Here is an 18,967-nt window from a genome sequence, read left to right as displayed (position 1 = left end):
CCATTGGCCTTCTTGGCCACCTGGGCACACTGCTGGCTCATGTTCAGCTTCCTGTCAAATCCTTCCCTCTCCTTCAGTTCCAAGCTCCAAACACTCCACACACAGCGTGGCACAGCCACAAACAGCCTGGCTGGGGCAGGAAGCAGAGCAGCATCACCTCACAAATCCCAGCCTGCAGCTGCCCCCTCCACCAGCCCTGCTCCCGGGCACCCCAGGCTGACTGAAGGGAATCCAAATGCCAGAGGGGAATCCAAATGCCACTCTTGTCTTTGGAAGTCATTGTTTGCACCTTCCTGCTCTTGCCCCAGGACCTGTCACCTGCTCGTGAACCAGGATCTGTTCTCACCTGATGCCAAAAGCCAGCAGCAGAACAAAAGGAACAAGGAACTGTGCTCAAGCCAAAGCAAAGTATAGAACATCCACTAAACCTCTGCAGTATCCGGTAGCAATCCCGGACCTTACCCTCTGCAAAGATCTATCAGATTTCAGGGAATTAAAACCATTAACTCTTTGGAGCAAGGATCATTACTCAGCACATGTTTCTATGACAGCCAGCACAATGCAGTGCTGACCTGCTGGGAGCTAAACGGTGCAAGTGTTAAATAATAATTAAGCTCCCTGTAAGTTAAACAGACACCCAAGCACAAAGAGGCAGTGTGCTTGCAGAGGGCAAGATATACAGCTGCAGGACGAGGGCCAGGAAGGTGCCTCTCAGAATAAAAGATTTGGATTAGGGAGAGGAAAAGGAGGGTTAGGCAGCCAGTCAAGGCTCTGGCACAACACAGCAGCCAAAATGGGACAGCAGGAACCCCAGTGAGCAGGTAACGTGCTGCTGGGAGCTCTGTCCTGGGATGGGGACGTGGCAGCTCCAGGCTTGTGGTCGGCACTGAAGCACTGGAGAGAGGGCTGAGAGCTGGGGGAGCTGCTTGAGGGCTCCCCAGATACAGCTGTGGGATGGGAATCTCATAGTAGCTGGGAAGGAAGGTACAGCAAATCCCACCTCACTGCTACAGAGCACATCCTGGCTTTCCAACCCCGGCTCTCCCAGGGATGGGGAGCACCATTCCCACCCGTTTAAAAAGGAGGGAAGAGCACTGAAAGGACCTGGCAGCAGCAACCACAGCTGGCAGGCAGAGCCGGATCCATCCTGTCCAGCGCGCAACCTGCCAGACCGTTCTGCCACTTAACAATCCAGCCCCAGGCCAGGGCTGCCCTGCCAGGTCTGACTCTGCTCTGGGAAGCTCAGAGAACAAGGAGGTGTTTCCCAATTTGACCCCCCCCTGTGCCACGCTCTGGGGGCCACGGGACAATGTTTTTTTCCTGCAGAAAGTCACGTTTCCCGTAACTTTTTTTTTTTGCTTTAGTAGCAGAGCTGAGCTCCCACAAAACGCTCCTGCCCAGGCGGAGAATGGGCACCACAGCCTCAGAGCAGCCGGTTCCCTCCTCACCTTCATCGTAGTGCCGCCTGGCATCCGTGCCCGGCTTGGCCCTGGGCACGCCGTGGTACAGCCCTTCCCCGACGAAGTCGGTGTAGAACAGCATGAAAGTCATGAGGGCCATCCAGCTGCAGAGCTCGGCCACGAAGAGGCGGCGGATGACGCGGGGGATGCGGCAGTAGAGGCCGTGCAGCCGCGGCACCAGCGAGCACAGGTTCCTCAGGGCCTGCAGCGCCCGCCTGGCCTGCAGCAGGCAGGAGCCCCGGGACAGCTGGCAGGAGCAGCGGGCAGGGGAGGGCTTCGGGGCCGTGTCCTTCAGCGCCGGGCCATCCAGAGCGTCCCCCTGGGCGGCCGCCTCCTCCGTCACGAAGAGCGTGGCCAGCACGCAGCCGAGGAAGATGACGGCGAGGAGGCTGAAGAGGCAGGTCTCCTGCCCTCCCAGGTAGGGGGCCAGGAAGCTGCCCCCCCAGTCGATGGCTGGCAGCAGGTACCCGATGCAGCCCCCCAGGCTGATCATGAAGGCGTACATGGAGAAGGCCTGGCGGCAGTTGTCTGGCTCCTGGAAGAGGTCGGAGAGCAGGGCCTCCAGGGGAGTGAAGCACACCTGGCCGCAGAAATCCAGCAGCCCGATGCCCAGGATGAGGAAGGCGATCTCCAGGGGGCGAGGGTTGAGGGCAAACAGGCTGGCCAGGCTGCTGGCGTGGGGGATCACGAAGAGGCTCAGCAGCACTCCCAGGCAAAGCACCCAGATGAAAGGTCTCCTCCGGCCGTAGCTGCTGTGCCAGTGGTCGCTGGCAGATCCGATCAGAGGGACAAAAACCAAGCCAAGGACCGGTCCTATCCCTGGAAAAGAGGAAGAGGTGGTGTTAAGAGGACAGGTCCGGAGGACGCTGGTTTGTACACACTCTACAAAGCCTGGGATGCTTCAGGAACTTAGGAGGCTTCAGTGGCTCACAGCCCCCTCCTCCAAACACAAGGCTGCCCTTGATAGAAGAGTAGCCCTGCGACCACCAGGCCTGCATTCATTCACCCCTGCCCTCCAGGCTCAAAGGGGAAACGAGCACCTCAAAGAGGAGATAAAAGCCGCCTACCCAAAACCATGGTCATGAACTTCTCCTCCACGCCCACCTCCAGCAGCAGCGGTGGCACGTAGGTGATCCCTGCAGCCAGGCACACCTCCAGCCCGAAGGTCAGCGAGTTGACCAGCAGCAGCTGGGTCCTGCGGCTCTGGAAGAACATGCTGCCCCCAGAGCCCCCCGAGCCACGCTGCCCTGACCCCTCACTGGCACAGGGCTGTGTCCATCCGGCAGCAGCACTCCCGGGGATGCCCCTGGAGCTCCCCTTCCCGGGTTGCTGGATAGATGCTGCTTCCCATTTTTAGCAGTGCTGGCTGAACTGTCTTTTCCTCTTCCTCTTACTGCAAGATGTGGCCCCAGCAGTGTCGAGTCCAGGCGTGGGCAGGCAGGGATCCCACTCCAGGCTTCCCCTGCTGCTCACATGCTGTGGGCTGTGAGAAGAGAGAGGTTGTTAGACACAGCAGGGTTGAGGGCTGAAACCAGGTATCACAGACACCTCATCCCTGAAAGGGACAGTCCCCATCCCCACGGGCTTGCAGGCATGGGAGGATCTGGGACAGAGGCAGGGTTAAAGGACACAAACCACACTGGTGCCAGGTTTCTCTCCAAGGGTTTGTGACAGGTGAGACACACACCTGTCAGACATGGTTTGGGAAAATCCAATCCTGCCTTCGGGCTAAGGGAGGTCTAATGACCTCTCAGTGTCCTGTCCAGCCTTATCTTAGAGCTGGCCAGTTGTAGCAGAGAGACAAAGGATTTGGGGTCCCCTCTCCCAGTGAAATCAATTAAGGGCCCCCTCTGAGGATCAGGGCTGCAGGCACTTCCCTACAGCCACACAGGGTCACCTCCAGAGCCCCACACCCCTGCCTAATGACCAGGACATCTCCTGTGCTGCTCCACAGCCTCCCAGGGAAGCAGTTTCACCCAAATCCCATCTCCAGCCCCTGAGACGGGGCACAGAGAACAGATGGTGCCTCCATGGAGTTTCACAAACAAACCTGACCCACTTTAGCCTCATCTAACAGTGAATGGCAATTACCTTACTCATTAGACTGAGTCATTTATTTGCCCTGTAACGTGCTCCCTCTCTCCAGCTTCTTCAGAGGGGAGAGGCCACCAGACCAGGGCAGGGGCTGAGCAGGAGGCAGCAGATGCCTCTCAGTAACCTGTTATGAGCCTGTCACTGTGTCAGTCCTAAAGGAAAGGAATCCTGCAGGGTTACCAACACCCAGCCCACCAAACTGCTGCTTTGCTAACAGCACCTCCAGAAGGTGGCCCGTGGTTATTCTGGGAAAGGCAGAACGGGTTAGCAAGACATTAAGCTCCTTCACAAACACTAATTTAGGAGTAAAACAATCTGTTGCCTCATTCTCAGGGTTGATGTGCTCTGATTTCTCACCCCTAAGGGAGAGGGACAGACCTGGCAGAGCTGGAAGTGCTGCTCGTCAGAGGGATGAGCAGAATGCAGGAGATGGTTGGATTTGACGATCTTAAAGGTTTTCTCCAACCTTGACAATTCCAGAGCCCTCCCACAGCTACACTGGACAGGGATCAAACTCCCCATTATCACCCAATGAGGTGCTAATTAGTGACCCCTGACTTCACAGAGGATGTGTTTGACCTCCATCACTGCACAGGTGTTAAGAGACAGGTACAGATGGGACAGTTTCCGTGACTTTTCTTTCTTCCCCTCAGCCAGATAACCCACGGGGGAGTGACTGGGTGAAGCTGCCAGTGTGGGGATGAGGTTTAGGCATTGCTCTGCCTCCTGCTGCTGCAGAGGAGAGGCACCACTCCAGAGCTCAGGAGTTGTCAGGCTGCCAATTACACGCAATAAGTACCAATTATTTTCCTTCTGGGATCCTTCACCTTCCCCCTCCACGCGCTCCCCGAGACCTCAACTGTCACAGAACATCCCTCCTTTTAACAACTGTGAACATTTAAGCGACTTGCCCAAGGTCAAATAGCAAACAGAGGGGGAACAGCACCGGTTTTTCACTTTAATCACCAGAGATGGCTTCAAAGGAACCCTCAGCCATGCTGAGCATCACTTCAGTGCTCTGGGTCTGCAAGGAAGGGATGGGGGCAGCGACCACCTTGCTCAGATGTGGGTTAGACACAGGATGTCTCGGCTGGGATGGGTGCCCAGCTGGCTCACAGCCCCGGGGGAGGAATTTAAGCTGCAGCCCTGCAGCTCCAGCAGCACAAGCCTGGGTGCTGCTCACTGGAGGAAGCAGAGTCACAAGGCAAAATTAACTGAGCCACCACCACTCCGGGTTAGACCTCAAAGGGAGATGTAATGGCCACTGTCTGCTCTAGTCTGGGGTCTGGAGAGCTTAGAGAGGGGGATCTATCTCAAGAGAAAGCCCAAGCCTCGAGTAAAAGATGTCTCTCACACACACAGGGATTAAAAATTATTTCCTTCCCTTTTACTGCTGTGACATCCCGAGCACTGAGGAGGCAGCAGGAATCTGCCCATCCCCACTGCCTGAGAATTTCAGTTTGGAGGCAAAGGCTGAATTTCTTATCAGGAGGTAGGAAAAGACCCGTCTCTCTTCCCCCTCCACACTCTCAGAGGGCTCTAACGAGAAAATAAATCCCAGCGTACTCAGAAGCAACACCAGCCAGAGGTGAGAAGCTGTCAACAGCAACCCAGCTGTAGATACAGCAGCAGCAAATGATGAACTTCTCTGTTTAAACTGCATTTTGTCCCAATACCTACTTCTTAATTCTGTTCACAGAATACACAGACATGGATTGGCTCAGCTGGAAAGAAATGCCAGTGCAGACACGGAAAATCCCCTGAACTGCTGATCTGTGAGGACAGGAGATGGAAAAGGAAGATTTGGGAGGCTCACAGAGCCAGGACTCACCTCCTCCCCACGGTGGCAGGTGATCCCTGCAGCGCCCAGCCCGGGAACTGCAGCATTCAGGAAAAGCTACTTAAGTAGTTTGCAGGCAAGCAGAGGTGGAACCGAGCTGGGACAGACACGGCTTTGGTTTCAGGGCCCTCCCTGCCTGCTGATAACAGGTGTGTTCTCAGCACCAAACCACTCCTGCGCCCGGGCCCCTCACCCAGAGCAAACACAGCCTGCCAGCACCACCCCTGAGAACCCCCAGCTCGCTCAGTGCTGCCCCAAACCTGCCCAGGCACAAAGCCCAGCTCTGGGCTCACACCTGAGCTTGGCCCAAAGCCCCATCCTGGTGTTAAAACCTTCCCTCACCCATCTGCTGTTTCACAACACCCAGCAGAGATTTAGGACGTGGCATTATTATTATTATTTTCTTTGTAATGCCAGCAAGATGTTCCCCACAGCTTTGCAGGTAACAGTCTGGCTCTAAGGAACAGTCCCAGCTGCAAGGCACTTCCCTTAATCCACTAATCTAATCCCTTCCAGGACAATTTATCCCGTGGAATATGCAGGAGGACTGGTTTGGCTTTGGGGCTCTGTAGCTTTGCCCTGGTGTGGAAGGAGTCAGGCAAAACCTTCTCCCAGGTGAGCTGGCAGCACTTTGTCCATCCCAGTGGGATTTGGCATTTTGGGGAGACCTTTCCCAGCCAGGTGTGGGGTGTCTGGTCCACATGACAACAGGCACTTCTTGCCCTTTGGCCTCAGCTTCCCCAAACTTCTACAACAGGGCCAGTGTTTGTCCTTGCAATGCCAAGCACCTTGGCAAGGACAACAGCCAGCCCCCCAAAAGGGACACAAGAGCCCTTCTGTGGAAGGTTTCCTGCCCACAGAAGCAGAAGGGAGCCACATGTGGGGCTTTCCCACAGCTGCTCTCCGAGCTGTCGTGTCATGGGGACATCAGCTGCTCTTTATGCTCTTGCTCTGCTCTTCCTTTCCCTTCCCAGGGAAAATGAAACATCTTCAGACCCAGGGATTCCGTTTTACTTTTCAGCTTGCAACCCAAACTTTTCCTTTCCTTTCTCTGCAGAGAAACAACAGATCAACTCCCAGAGGCTGGTTCACCTGGCAGCCAGGTAGGAGGGCGGGTCTGGGGGCAGGAGCAGAGCAGAGCATTGCTGGACAAAGGCAGGAGAGGGCTCCCTGTCACCCACGGGGACAGCAGTGGCAACCAAAAAAGAACCAAAGCAGAAAGGACTGCACCCCTTGGAGCCCTGGCCTCTCCTGCCCAAGCACTCAGGAGCACAGGGAAGAAGGCAGGCAGGCAACTCAGCCAGCAGCACCCACAGGGAGTGAGGATGAGGGGCAGGGATGAAGCCAAGGAGAGCAGCTTCCCAAGAGACTCTTTCTCTAAAGGCAGTGGGGCACAGACTGGATCCTCACATTTCCCCTGCTCTGTTCACTCACTACAGAAAGAGTTTGGACAAACACCTCCCTGTGCTCGATGTGGCAGCCAGGGAACCCCAGAAAACAGGGATTGGGGGTGGGAGAGAAGCACAGACACACATGGAAACAGGACTGGATGTCCTGGTGATGGCAGAGGCACGGCCTCCTGCCATGGAACAACACCATCACCAGTTCAAGTTCACTTCCCACTTCCTCTGTGTGCCCTCACTCATGAGCTTAGGATCACATCTCCTGCTTTGAGGAGAAACAAACCCCAAGACACCTGGAGAAGGTGGATAATGTGCAGGGCACCCATGGACACACATAAGCAAAGAATATTCTTGCAGTCCCTCCTCCTCCCAGTCTCCTCAAATCTTTCCAACCCGGGATCTTACAAGTCATCCCATCTCATTAGTGCTTGGAATGAAGATTGAGGGAGGAACATTTTCCAAAAATAAAATGTGGGTGTATTTACGTGGCAGAGAAAAACTCATTTATTCCTAGAAGAATCCATATCCTGCTACTCCATAATCCTTCCAGTCTCTCACATGGGTGCAAAAAGGGACAAGAAATGATATTAAATGTGGTTGCAGGCTTTGATTTATGCCAGCCATGCACCTGCTCAGTAGGTCAACAAACAACCCCAGCAGTGAGCAGACAACAGAGATTTAGATCCAAGGTGAGGGTGGGGAGGCCCTGGCCCAGGTTGCCCAGAGAAGCTGTGGCTGCCCCATCCCTGGAAGTGTCCAAGACCAGGTTGGACAGGGCTTGGAGCAACCTGGGCTAGTGGAAGGTGTCCCTGCCCATGGCAGGGGGTGGAACAAGATGAGATTTAAGGTCCCTTCCAACTCAAACCATTCCATGATTCTATTATCAACTATTTTTGACCTGTCAGGGCTGCCTTATACAGAAAAAAAAATTGCCCCACGAAAGCCTTTGCCTTGGGAAAGGAAAAGCTTTAGCTCAGGCAGGGGCTGCTCCTGTTCAGCAGTTCCCAGGTGACATGGATGGATCCTCACCTTCCCTTCCCATGGCATGGCAGGTTTGATGCACAAACCCATTCCCAAGGGGCAGCAGAGAGAGAGAGAGGAGGGCAGAGGGTCCTACAAGCCACTGGGTTTCCATTCCTAACCCCAAAATCACATTTCCAACCTTCCGAGGGGCTCTTTATGAACGTTATTAATTCCCCGCTCCCTGGAAGCCCTCTGGAAGAAAGGATGGGAGAGAGCACAAGGGGGAGTGCTTAGGGAAGGGCTGTTCATGCAGTGCCAGAGCCTTTCACAGCTATCAGTGTCCATTCAGGGCCGCTGAATGTAAAATCCACCATGGAGAATAGCTCTGGCAGGGCCGGGCGGGACGCAATGGAAAACTCACCTGACCTCTCCTGACCCTCTCCCCTTCCCCCTCCCCTCCCAAATCTCCTTGACCCTCATTCACAGTGTGGGGAGAGGGGAGTGGTCATAAAGCAGGGATGGGAGAGCGGGCATTTATTTAGTCTCTGAATTAACTCTGCGTTTCCTTTGAGCTCCATTATACCAGCCCGGCTTAGGGGAAGAGCAGCAGCGGGTGGAAATCCCCCCAGAGGAGAACAACAAGGCAGACCTGGGCACCCCAGTCCATTTGAAATGCCCTCCCCCAGCCCACAGGGCAGTGTCCAGCAGCCAGGATATATTAATCCAGGACAAATGGGAGATGCTGCAGGGGAGGGGGGTTCCCAATGACAGCTCCGACTCCTGCACGGTTTGGTTCAAAGGGAGATGCTTGAATTTGTCCCAGCTGGGGGTTGGTTCTTTCCTGCCTCGCTGCAACCTCTTCATTGCAGCCCTCACAGCAGGATCATCCTGCTCTCGGGGCTCCCCAAAAGCCAGAGCTCTCCAGAGCCTTTTGTGCTCCCCACACTCCCGAGGCACAGACGGATCCCTGGCCTGCTTGCTGCCATCTCCATGTGGGAACTGCCAGCACAGAGAGGATGCTCTCCAGGCTCTGTCCCCCTTCCCCTTCCCACCTCTGGTATCCCATGTGCCAACAGCTCTAGGGATGCTTTATCCTCACCCCACAACACGAACATCACACAGACAGCAGAGCAGCCCCAGACTCCACCGACCTCCTGTCCCACAACCTGCCTCTTCCTCTGGCAAAGGAATTGCTCCTGCCAGGAGGTTTCTCCCAGCCTTTGGCTGCCTTAGCTCCTGTGCCTGACTGTTTGACCACAGGAAAGATACAGCAGCAAAGAGTGGCCAGTTCCAGCAAGTCCTTCTCCTCCTCCTCCTCCTCCTCCCCTCCCGTTCCAAACAGGAACCGCCTGTCTGACTAACGGGGTCACTGACTCAGTGGAGGCCACACTGACATTTTCGGAGCTCTCAGAGGGACAGACATGAGCCCAGAGCCCACAGTGGTGCCAGAGGGTGTCATTAACTCCCCTGTGCTTGGCAGGCAGCAGCACCAGGCTTCAGCCTGCCTGGGAGACCCATGGGAGGAGCACGGACAACAATGGGGCACAGATTAGAGCTGGGCACCCAGATTTCTGCAGCAAGCAAGGTCCAAGGCTGACAGGCTGACCCTTACCTTGCTGGTCTGTAGCTCAGCCCTGTTTCCATCACAGACACTCCAAAAGAACTGCACTGATGTGGGGAAGGACCGAGCGCCCCAATAAACACCTCACTGCAGAGGGATCTCCACACTGGGCTGGAAGAACCACAACGGGACTTGTGCCTGGCACATAGGGTGGTCTCACAGAGTTTTACCTGCTCAGGACTGGCATCTCCTCACCACACTCCATTAAGCACCCAGAGGCCTCACAAAGTCCAAAACACACACAATGCACCCACCCCAACAGCCTCGCTCCCCCCGGTCACGCTTTCCTGAGCCGGCGTCAGGTCTGCTGCAAACAGCTCCAGACCTCCAGACAAGGTTGGCTGGCTCTCCATCAGAGCCACAGCTTTGTTTTGCTGCTGCACGACCCAAGCTCTTGCTTTTATTCAGGAGAGAAGCCCCCGTTTTGGAGCGGGAGGGGAAATGAGATGATCTGCTTCTGCTTTTCACTGGGGCTCATTTCTGGCGTTTCAATACCGTGCCCATCACCCCGGCATTTGATCCAGATCAACCTCTCCCCCACCCCGGCCTTTCTTCTCCGTTTATTATTTTTAGCAGAAGAATAAAAATGTAAATTGAACTGGAAAGGGGGGAAAAAAAAAAAAAAAAAAGCCCCCTCCAGGTGCCCCCTTCTCCACGGCGTGGTAACGGGCACAGATTATATCCGGCACCACATGACCAGGGCCTGTATTTATATGTCAGCATGTAAAACCCACCCTGCTGAGCTGCCTTTTCTCTGCCTGGGGCTGGGGGCTTCTGCTCCTCGTCTCGTCAAACAGCCCCACAAAGGGGATTAAGGAGAGCCCCTCAGCCCCGCAGAGTAATCCATCAAATTATCCCTTGTTGGCGTTGCTGTCCTCTTCAGGGGGAAAAAAAAAAAAAAGAGCCCTCCAAAGGCTTTTAAAGGCACTGAAATTACACTTGAGCCTGAAACACTCCACCCAGCTGCCGTAGCCCCCAGCACAATGGGCTGGTTGTAAAGGGAATACCGGGAAGTGAGGAGCAAGGAAAAAGAGGGGGATGCTGTTAAAAAGGGCAGCAGCCTCCCCAGGGCTGAAACTCCAACAGGTGGTTCTGAAAATCCCCCCATTCCCGGGATCCTGCGGCACAGCCGGCCCAGTAACACCTCCTGCACGTCCCAGTTACTCCCCATTCCCTGCAGAGCTGGGATCAGGGGCTCTGGGATGGGTTGGCTGTGCCCAGAGGGACCCCCGGGCACGTCCTTAGCAGAGATGAGGCTTGCAAAGGTCAGCAGGGGTGGAAGAGCATCCAAAGCTCTCCAGCCAGGGAATCCTGCTGGAGTCTGGCAGTGCCACAGACCACAGGCTGCAGCACTGTCACCCCACGTACCTACACTGTCCCCCAGAGCCCTGAGACTGGACAGTCCTCCAAAACCCCTGCAGAACACCCACCACACGCAGCAGGAAGGTCCAAGGCTCAGGGCACCCTCACCAATATCCCCACAGGCAAAGCCAAGCCAAAGGCAGGAGCACACTCACCAAAATCCTGTGAATACCTGCCTGGAATCTGCATTTCCTTCCACTGCAGATCCCTAAATTGCACAGGAACTTTTGTGCTGGTCGTCACCACCTCATTTTGAGGTATGAAGTCCTCTGTCCACCAGCCCTGCCTGAGCAAGCACATGGGATTTCACAGGTTTGCATTGCTGGAATCCTCAGGGAATAATGATCACCAGGAGTGAAACAGGGAAAGCAGATCATAAAGCACTTATTTACCCCAACGACCTGGAACTGGCAAAGAGAAGAGCAAACTAGTGCTGGTGGAAGGATGTCAGGGCACACAGAGAACACACACATGGGTCACCTCAGCACTGAAAGCACTGACACACAACTTCTGAGTTCTCATCACTAGTGATGAGTGAAAGAAGAATTGTTTCCCCATCTGAACAGAGAAGAGATGAGGAGGCAGAAGCCCTTATGGCTTTACTGTGTCCACTTTGCATTGCCTGTCCACAGGGTTGGGAGAACGGGAAGTGAAACTGGAACTTGTTGTTTCCAACTAAAGCAAAGGGGCTGTGTAACGGGACATCTGACCCCTCAGCAAGGCACAGCCAACTGCAGCTCCTCCTGCTCCAGCACACCGTGGCTCCAAGGCAGCTCCAGGACTTCTCTCCCACAGCTTCATCATTCCCAGCTTTATCTGGAAAGCTGTGACAGTCATGGGGCCAGCAGAGTCTCAGGACCGGCCTTGGGGTGGAGAGGACAGTCCTGATGTACGAGAGGTCAGAGCAAAGGCCACAAGTGGCACAGACCCCTGAGACTGTAAATCCAGCCCCTCACCCATGGATGAGGCAGGAGCAACCCAGGAACAAACTGCTGAGCCCTGGGAGGGCTGGAGGGGTGTTCATTCCCCCAAACTGTACCCCCACAGGCTGCTAAAGCAGCACTGAGGGGGCTGACAAATTTAAGACCAACACTGATAACTCTGAGCTTCCCTCTTTCTCCAGAAGAGTTTGTGCCTTCGGAAAAAGGAGGAGAGCAACCCAATCTCCACCAGGCACACACTTACACAGCCCCTTTTGCTTCAAGTTTTGGGAGCGTGACCTCGTGCTCTTCCTCAAAGGACACACTTCGAGTCCTGGACACACACAGAACTAATGGGCTCTTTTGTAATCACATGGTAGTTAGTCCATTTTTCCATGGTAATTTTCTGGTCTGCAGTCCCAGTTATTTGTGTCCCTGCCCCAGAAGTTTGATGCTGACATATCTCTCAGCAGAGCCCTTTGACCTCCGCTGGCAGGTCGGTGGGTTTTTCTCCCTCTCTGTTTTCTGTCTGTAAAACGAGGTCATGGCTTTGAACGAGACAAAGAGCCTTTGGCAGCACGAGGAACAGCCCCCAGAGGCAGCTGTGAGTGCAGAACCCCCAGCAGTCACATCAGCCCCTCCTGGGCAGACTGAGCTTTGCCCAGCTCCAGGAACACACAGAGCCAGCACAGGGATGGACGTGGGATGGGCACTCCCCCAGGTGGGAGCGTGCAAAGGGGGAGGGAATGAAGCAAAACTCTTTAAAAAAATGCTAAACTGGGAGTTGCTGTAAGGGGTGGTTGTCCCAGTCACCCACCACTTCCACCCCTCCAGTCACTCCTCTGGCCGGAGGTGGGTTTATGCCACAGTTCCAGGAACCTTCATGTTTCCATCACAGACACTCCAAAAGAACTGCACTGGAGGGCTCAGTTCAGCTCTGCTGAGGGGAAGGACTGAGCACCCCAATAAACACCCCACAGCTGAGCTCAGCTGCAGGGGGATCTCCACACTGGGCTGGAAGAACCACAGCAGGACTTGTGCCTGGCACACAGGGTGGTCTCACAGAGTTTCACCTGCTCAGGACTGGCATCTCCTCACCACACTCCATTAAGCACCCAGAGCCCTCCCAAACTCCAAAACACACCCAGCCAGCCCCCTCTGCCAGAGGGACAGGTGCACAGGGAACAACAGGAATTTTCCCTGGTTCTCTAAGGGCACAGTCCACAGATCAAAGTCACCAGAAGAGCAGTTTTCACGTGCCTGGGGCAGCAAAAGCTGCTCAAGCTCTACCTTTCTCCCTGCACCCGACTCCTCTGGGTTAATGAGGGCCCTCAGATCACTGCTGGAGCACAGAGAGCCTTTTCCTTATCAGGACAGACCAGCCACGGGGCCTGGGTCTGAAAACGTGGGGTTCTATGATTTTATTCCTGCCCAAAAATTGTCTGGATAATTGCAAAGATAAGAAGCAATCAGATTTTATTTTTTGAGGCAGATAAGTTTCACCAGAAGGTCATTATGGGAAACTTAAAAAGCTTTTTTTTCCCCCCTTTCCTCGTTCTCACTATCAGAGCACGCAGGGGTTTGATATTCCCACAAAACACAGCAGCATGGAATATCTGGAAGGGGAGTTTTCCACCTTTCAGTGAGCAAGGCTCAAAGCTGCCATTTCTACAGGAGGTGACCAGAGTGAGGCATTTTTGCCACCCCACTCACTCCCCACCCCATGTCTGCTTCCAAACAGGACCCTCACTTCTATTTTGAGCCCTGGAGAGAATATCAGCCCTAAATTATTAGATTTTTAGTAACCAAGCATGGAGTTCAGGTTCAAAGCTGCCTGGATTTTGCAGAGCCCTCTGAGCAGAGGTGCTCAGGGATTTTGTGGCACAGGTTTAAGCTGGTGCCGAGCACAGACTGCATCTGTCAGGGAGGACAGGCAGGAAAGTGGTCTGGGAGCTGAAAAAGTCTCAGAGAAAGCCTGTTGTAACAGCAAAGGATAAATGAAAGTTTGTGCATTGAAGACTCGGGTAGAGAGGCAGGATTTTCTCTCCACACAGGTCTCTCTCTCTTGCCATTATTTACTGGAGTAAAGTTCAGTGAGCTACAAATGAAGCAGAAAGACCTCTGATATTCCTGTAACAGGCTCTGGGCTGCCTTGGGCAAACAGCCAGGGCACCTCGGGCAGGCACAGAGCTGGCTCTGCCCAGTAAGGGCTGGGAAAGGGTTTATCCCCAGCACCATCCTGGGCCATCCTGGCTGTGCATCAGCATGTGCTGACTGGCCTTGGATGCAGGGTTTAGCCCAGGGCCAGCCAGCATTCCCTGCTCTTGCCCAAAAGGCTCCTGCTCTGCTATCAGCATTGGCCACAGACAGTGATGAATGGGAGGATCTGGGGGCAGCACAAACGCAGACTGTTCGCAGGAATCAAAGCTGAAAGAGGCCCTGTTGAATCATCTTCCCCGGGGCTGCTGCAGGACTGCTCCCAGCAGCACATTCTCCAGTGATTTGTCCAGCCTGAATGGATGGGTCTCAAGCACTGAGGTTGCAAGAATTTCCCCTGAAACAATATCCATAGGCTAAAAGATTTAATAGCTGGGAAGCATCCTTCCTTCCTTCCTTCCTTTCCTCCCTCCAGTTATCCCCCTCTGTTAATTCCTGTGCTCTCCTTTCCACATGCACGGTCAGACCCCTCCCCAGACGACGTTCAGCCACTCTCCCAACCCCAGCTTTCAGTCAATTCTCATGAAAAGCCACCCTTCCAGGCCCATTAATTGCTCAGTCGGCCTTGGCTGTAGCACAGCAGCCTTTTGTTCCAGCGCTGCTCCAGCTGCTCCCACCGCCCCTCACACACAGGAATCGTTTGTCACAAACATTCCCAAACGCACCTCTGGGGTCCAACAGCAACAGTGGCTGCACAAAGCCCTCCCCTGTCACGCCACGAGCCAGTACCTGGTACCACAGCCTTGGGAGTCACTGTCATCTCCTTGTCCCTTTGTGCTCCATCTCTTTGTATTTATGAAGTGCCTCCCGCCACAGACCTACAAGGAAGCTCTCTCTCTCTCTCTCTCTCTCCCCTTCTCTCTCTCTGTGGCCACAACAATCCTTTATTCTCTTTGCACAGCTCTGAAGGGAGAATTTATTGGTTTACTCCAGAATCCAGAGCAAGGTAGCACAGTGATAACAGGGAGAGAACTAACAGGACACTCAGTGACAGCTTGGGTCTCGTGGGTGACCAACACTTTGGGTGCCCCTTCCCCAAAGTGATGTGGCACCACAGCCCTGGGCAGAGGGGAGAGAGAGCAGCAAAGCACTCTGGAGCAGTGGCAGATGCTTCTCCAGCCCAGCATTCCCAGCCAGGGCACTGTTGATGGAAAAGGAACAAAATCACCACCAGGGACCTCACTCCCAGGGTACAGTTAGTGGAGAGGGGATTGGTGTCTGTGCAGAGCACAGAGAATGGAGAGGGGACACTCAGAGACGCTTCAAACCGAACCCAAGAGCCAGCTCTGCCCGTTGCTCTTGAATTAGGAGCAGGCAACAGGGAGGAGATGGCAAAATAGCACCAGAGTCGAGGTTTGATCACCACCTCAGCCTCTTTGATGCCCCGAGTCAGACCCCAGCAGGATTCACTCCTCCACCCGGTGATGAAAGTGTGATCCACGGATTTCCTTGCATGCACCACTTCACCCAGAGCCTCAACCCATAAATCTGAGGCCAGATTTCCATGTTATCCACAACTATGTGCACATTATTCCCAAAAGTTGGCTCCAGCCTGCTCTGCAAGAACATTAATGTCTTTTGAGTGCTGACAACCTGCATGGATTTGAGACACTGCACTCATTAGATTTGCGTTTTTCTTGAAGTCCCAGCTCCTGGAGACAAACCACAGAGAACTTCAGCTCCCACCCAAATGAAGGTGGAAAAAAAACCTGTTCCCTTGACTGAAGGGGAAAAACTTAACACCTCACAAACCAAGCCCAGCGCCCAACGTTAAGTTTCTATTTTCAAATAAACTTCATTATTTTGCCAGAGGCCATCCTTACACCTCCTGAGCGTTATGAATTATGAGAATTCATCTGCAAGTCACCAGAAGCTGGTTCTGAAATCAGGGCTAATTTCATGTCTTGCTCAAACAAGGTTTCCCTGGATGTAAGGCAGGGCCAGGTCCTTGGGATCTGGACTAACAGCACTCTCTTTTAGCTCCTGTACAGCAACAAGGAGGCAGAAAAAATGGTCCAGAGCTGCAAATCAAGCACCTGCTTATTGCTGTGTGTGTTCCAGTGCCTCCAGCCCCGAGACAAAGAAGCCATTGGAACCACATTCCTACATTACAGTCCCTTATTTTGCCAGACAATATTCACGGGGGTCTGTTTCTCCTCTTCTGCAGGCTGGCAAAATGTTAAGCAAATATTTTTGGACTGCAAGAGGAACTGACATTTTAGGATATGAAAACAAGGAGGAAGGGCACAAATTAGAGGACCTCCAAGGAACAGCGTGCATACAAACAACAGTCATGAAATGGTGCCCTTATAGTTCCACTCAGCTCTGTTTTCTGAACCAGCAACTCGATAGCTCAGAGGGGTGGACACATCAGCAGCTCCAAAACATGAGATCAGGCTCAGATTCTTCCAGCAGTGAGGAGCAACAGCAGCACAAGAAGGAGAACGGGTTTCAAGGGATGAATATCAATCCTAGTTGTAACTGACCAACACAAGCACTGGGACACAGAAATGTATATAAATAATCCTTTAGTTTACTATTTTCCTATTGCTTTATTTGTGGAAAGTGCAAGATTCGCTTTATGTTGTGCAGCCCATGTTTACAGACAGTCTGCCATGAGCTCACACATTGCTGGATCACCTTGCAGAGGCAGCTTTAAAATCCCCCCTGCTTATTACAAGCGAGGATGAGGGTCTCCAACCCCTTTCTCAGCCAAGCCTGAGGGTTCCTGTTCTCCCATGGACAGTTTTGGTTCCTGATATTAAGCATTCAGAACTCGAGTCAACGCTGAGAGTTGCTGACAGGCTGCTCACAAGCCTCTCATGACTCCCTTGCTCCACTCCCAGCCTCGACCATGGGTTCAGCTGCACGGCTGAGGGATCACAAGACTCCCCAGGTTGGCTGTCTGGGTTGGTTTTATGAGGAATAGCTGTCCTGGGCTGACTGCCCCCACCTCCTGCAGGAGCCACAGCACACCATCACATGATGGAATTGTTTGCAATAGAAGTGAGTGGAGGAGATTCACCAGACAAAACTCTTCTGGGTTTCAGTGTCTCCATCCCACCAGTCCCTCACTGCTCAAGGCTTTACCCCTTTCATTCATTGCCTGCTCACCCTGACCACTGCCTGCAGCTCCTTTCTCTTCTGCTCCCTCTGAGCCTTGAATCCATCACAAACCTCCCCAACCTTCACCCAACGGTCAAGAGTTTTGCTTTGATGTTGCCCCAGCCAAGACAAGGAGGCAGCAACATGCACATTAAAGAAAACCTAAACCAGCTACCACAACAAGACACTCCTTGGGTGAACTGCTCCAAGGTAGAGGAAGGTGGAAGATAAACACAAACACCTTACTCACACCACTTAGAGCTGGTCTGAAAGATCCCACTGTGACAAAAGTGGGGTAAAATTCTGAAGGGAGTAAAGCCAGAGGAATAAAAAAAGCCATGGAGAAAAAGAGAGACCATCAGCATATTATTTTGTAATGCCTGTTCTGTGTTTTTTCCTGTTATTTGAAAGCAGGCTCTGAGCACTGGCTCCAGCCTGGGACCAGACCTGACAGACTCACAGGCAGCTCGAATGAAACCAACTGCCAAAGTGTCCACACAAACCCTGAAGTTCTCTGCCACATCCCCATCCACAGGACTCCTGACGAAGGGAGGAGTCAGGGAAGCACCACAGGCACAACTTTCCAGGCTTTTTTTGTCCACATAAAACCGTGGAAGCCGAAGTGGATTGGAAATATCACATATAAACACTGCTTTTACAGAACACCAAACTTTGTCTCCCTTTGCCTTTGCACATTCCTCAGGAGTCATTTGCAAGCCCTGAGAGCTTCTTGTGGGTCCAACACAAGGGGCCCTGGTTAAGATTTTCAGTGATGCAGGAACTCTGCTCCCAGGTATTTCCAAAGAGGCTTTACCAGAAGACATGGGAGGAGACCCACAGAGTTATGTTCAAAGAGTAGTTTTTGCCCCATCACTTCATCATACAATGGATTCGATGCTTTCAGGACCAGCTTTGTTGGTTCAAACTTTAAGCAAAGCTTCTACTTGCAGCTTTAGCACAAAACTGGGCAGTTAAGGTTATTTCTTTTTATTTTTAAGAGCATGCAGCCCTAATGCCATCAGCCACAAGAGTCCAGCCATCACCCTAAGCTCCATATGGAGTTGTAAGAGCAGAGATAGGAAACTCAGGGAGAAAAAAAAAACCAAGAACACCCCCTTCCCCCCACCCCAACCCTGCCACTTGAGTGCTCCAGCGAGATAAACAGTTTGGGGAAAAGGTTACCAAGAGTTTATGCTAAACATCATTTCCGAGGAACTCTGGCAAAGATAAAGAGACCAAGGGCTGTATTTTTTAGCTCAGTGATCAGCCCAGTGATTTCAGCTTCTCCCACCCTGGATATAACATGGATACATCCAGACACTGCTGACAAAAATCTGACTGCACACCTTAGGAATGCTGCTGCTGCTGGAGTTTGTCTGGAGGACATGGAGGCATCTACTACCACCTTACTACAGGGATGACAGCCTGTGAAACCACTGCTCTGTTCACAGGTGATGTTACTCTTATCCTTGGGCAGGTTCTGCACAAAACCAGGTGCCTTGGGCCTTCCAGAAACAGCCTGATGTTGGGAAACACCTGGAGGCTCAGGCACTTAAATTGACACAACACTCAGAGATCCCTGCACAGGCCATGTCTGTAACAGCCTGCAGGGGAATATCCCACCAGCAGCCAGTGTGAGCAAATCCTCCCTGTGAGGAGAAGTTTCCTCCCAAATCCCAAGATCTGCTTAGCCCTGAAATACAGGGATTTCTACCCCTCATACAGCTCTCATTTAATTTGCTCTTAATTCTGCAGATTCTCGTTATCCATATCAAATTTCTAATCCTTTTTTTTTTCCTTCCCCCTCCCCTCTCAAATCCCATAAGCCAAGAGCTCTTGGCTTCCACCATGGCTTGGTGGTAATAAGTTCCAGAGTTTTTTGGGCACTGCCTGGAATCCCAGAGCAGGGCTGGCAATCTGGCTTTCCTGGCTCTGCCACTCCCCACGAGTGGAAGGGTAGAGGGATGATGCCAGAAAGTCCA

The 18,967-nt window shown here is 53.1% G+C and overlaps 1 protein-coding gene across 1 annotated transcript in view; it reads right to left on the bottom strand.

Annotated features, from left to right (window-relative positions):
• The window catches only part of SLC45A3 (solute carrier family 45 member 3), a 24,408-nt gene that overhangs the window by 4,488 nt on the left and 953 nt on the right, over nt 1-18,967 (bottom strand). The window contains exons 2-3 of the mRNA XM_008919672.4: nt 2,528-2,943; nt 1,449-2,279 (exon numbers count right to left, since the gene is read on the bottom strand). Of these exons, the coding sequence (XP_008917920.2) occupies nt 1,449-2,279; nt 2,528-2,675 (979 nt within the window). The 5' untranslated portion in view covers nt 2,676-2,943. The remainder of the gene's footprint in view (nt 1-1,448; nt 2,280-2,527; nt 2,944-18,967) is intronic.

This window comes from Manacus vitellinus, unplaced genomic scaffold (assembly GCF_001715985.3).
Source record: "Manacus vitellinus isolate BGI_N305 unplaced genomic scaffold, ASM171598v3 scaffold_47_pilon, whole genome shotgun sequence".
Taxonomy (NCBI): Eukaryota; Metazoa; Chordata; class Aves; order Passeriformes; family Pipridae; genus Manacus; species Manacus vitellinus.
The sequence above is the reverse complement of the archived record's forward strand: the minus strand, read 5'-3'. Positions and strand labels throughout refer to the sequence as shown.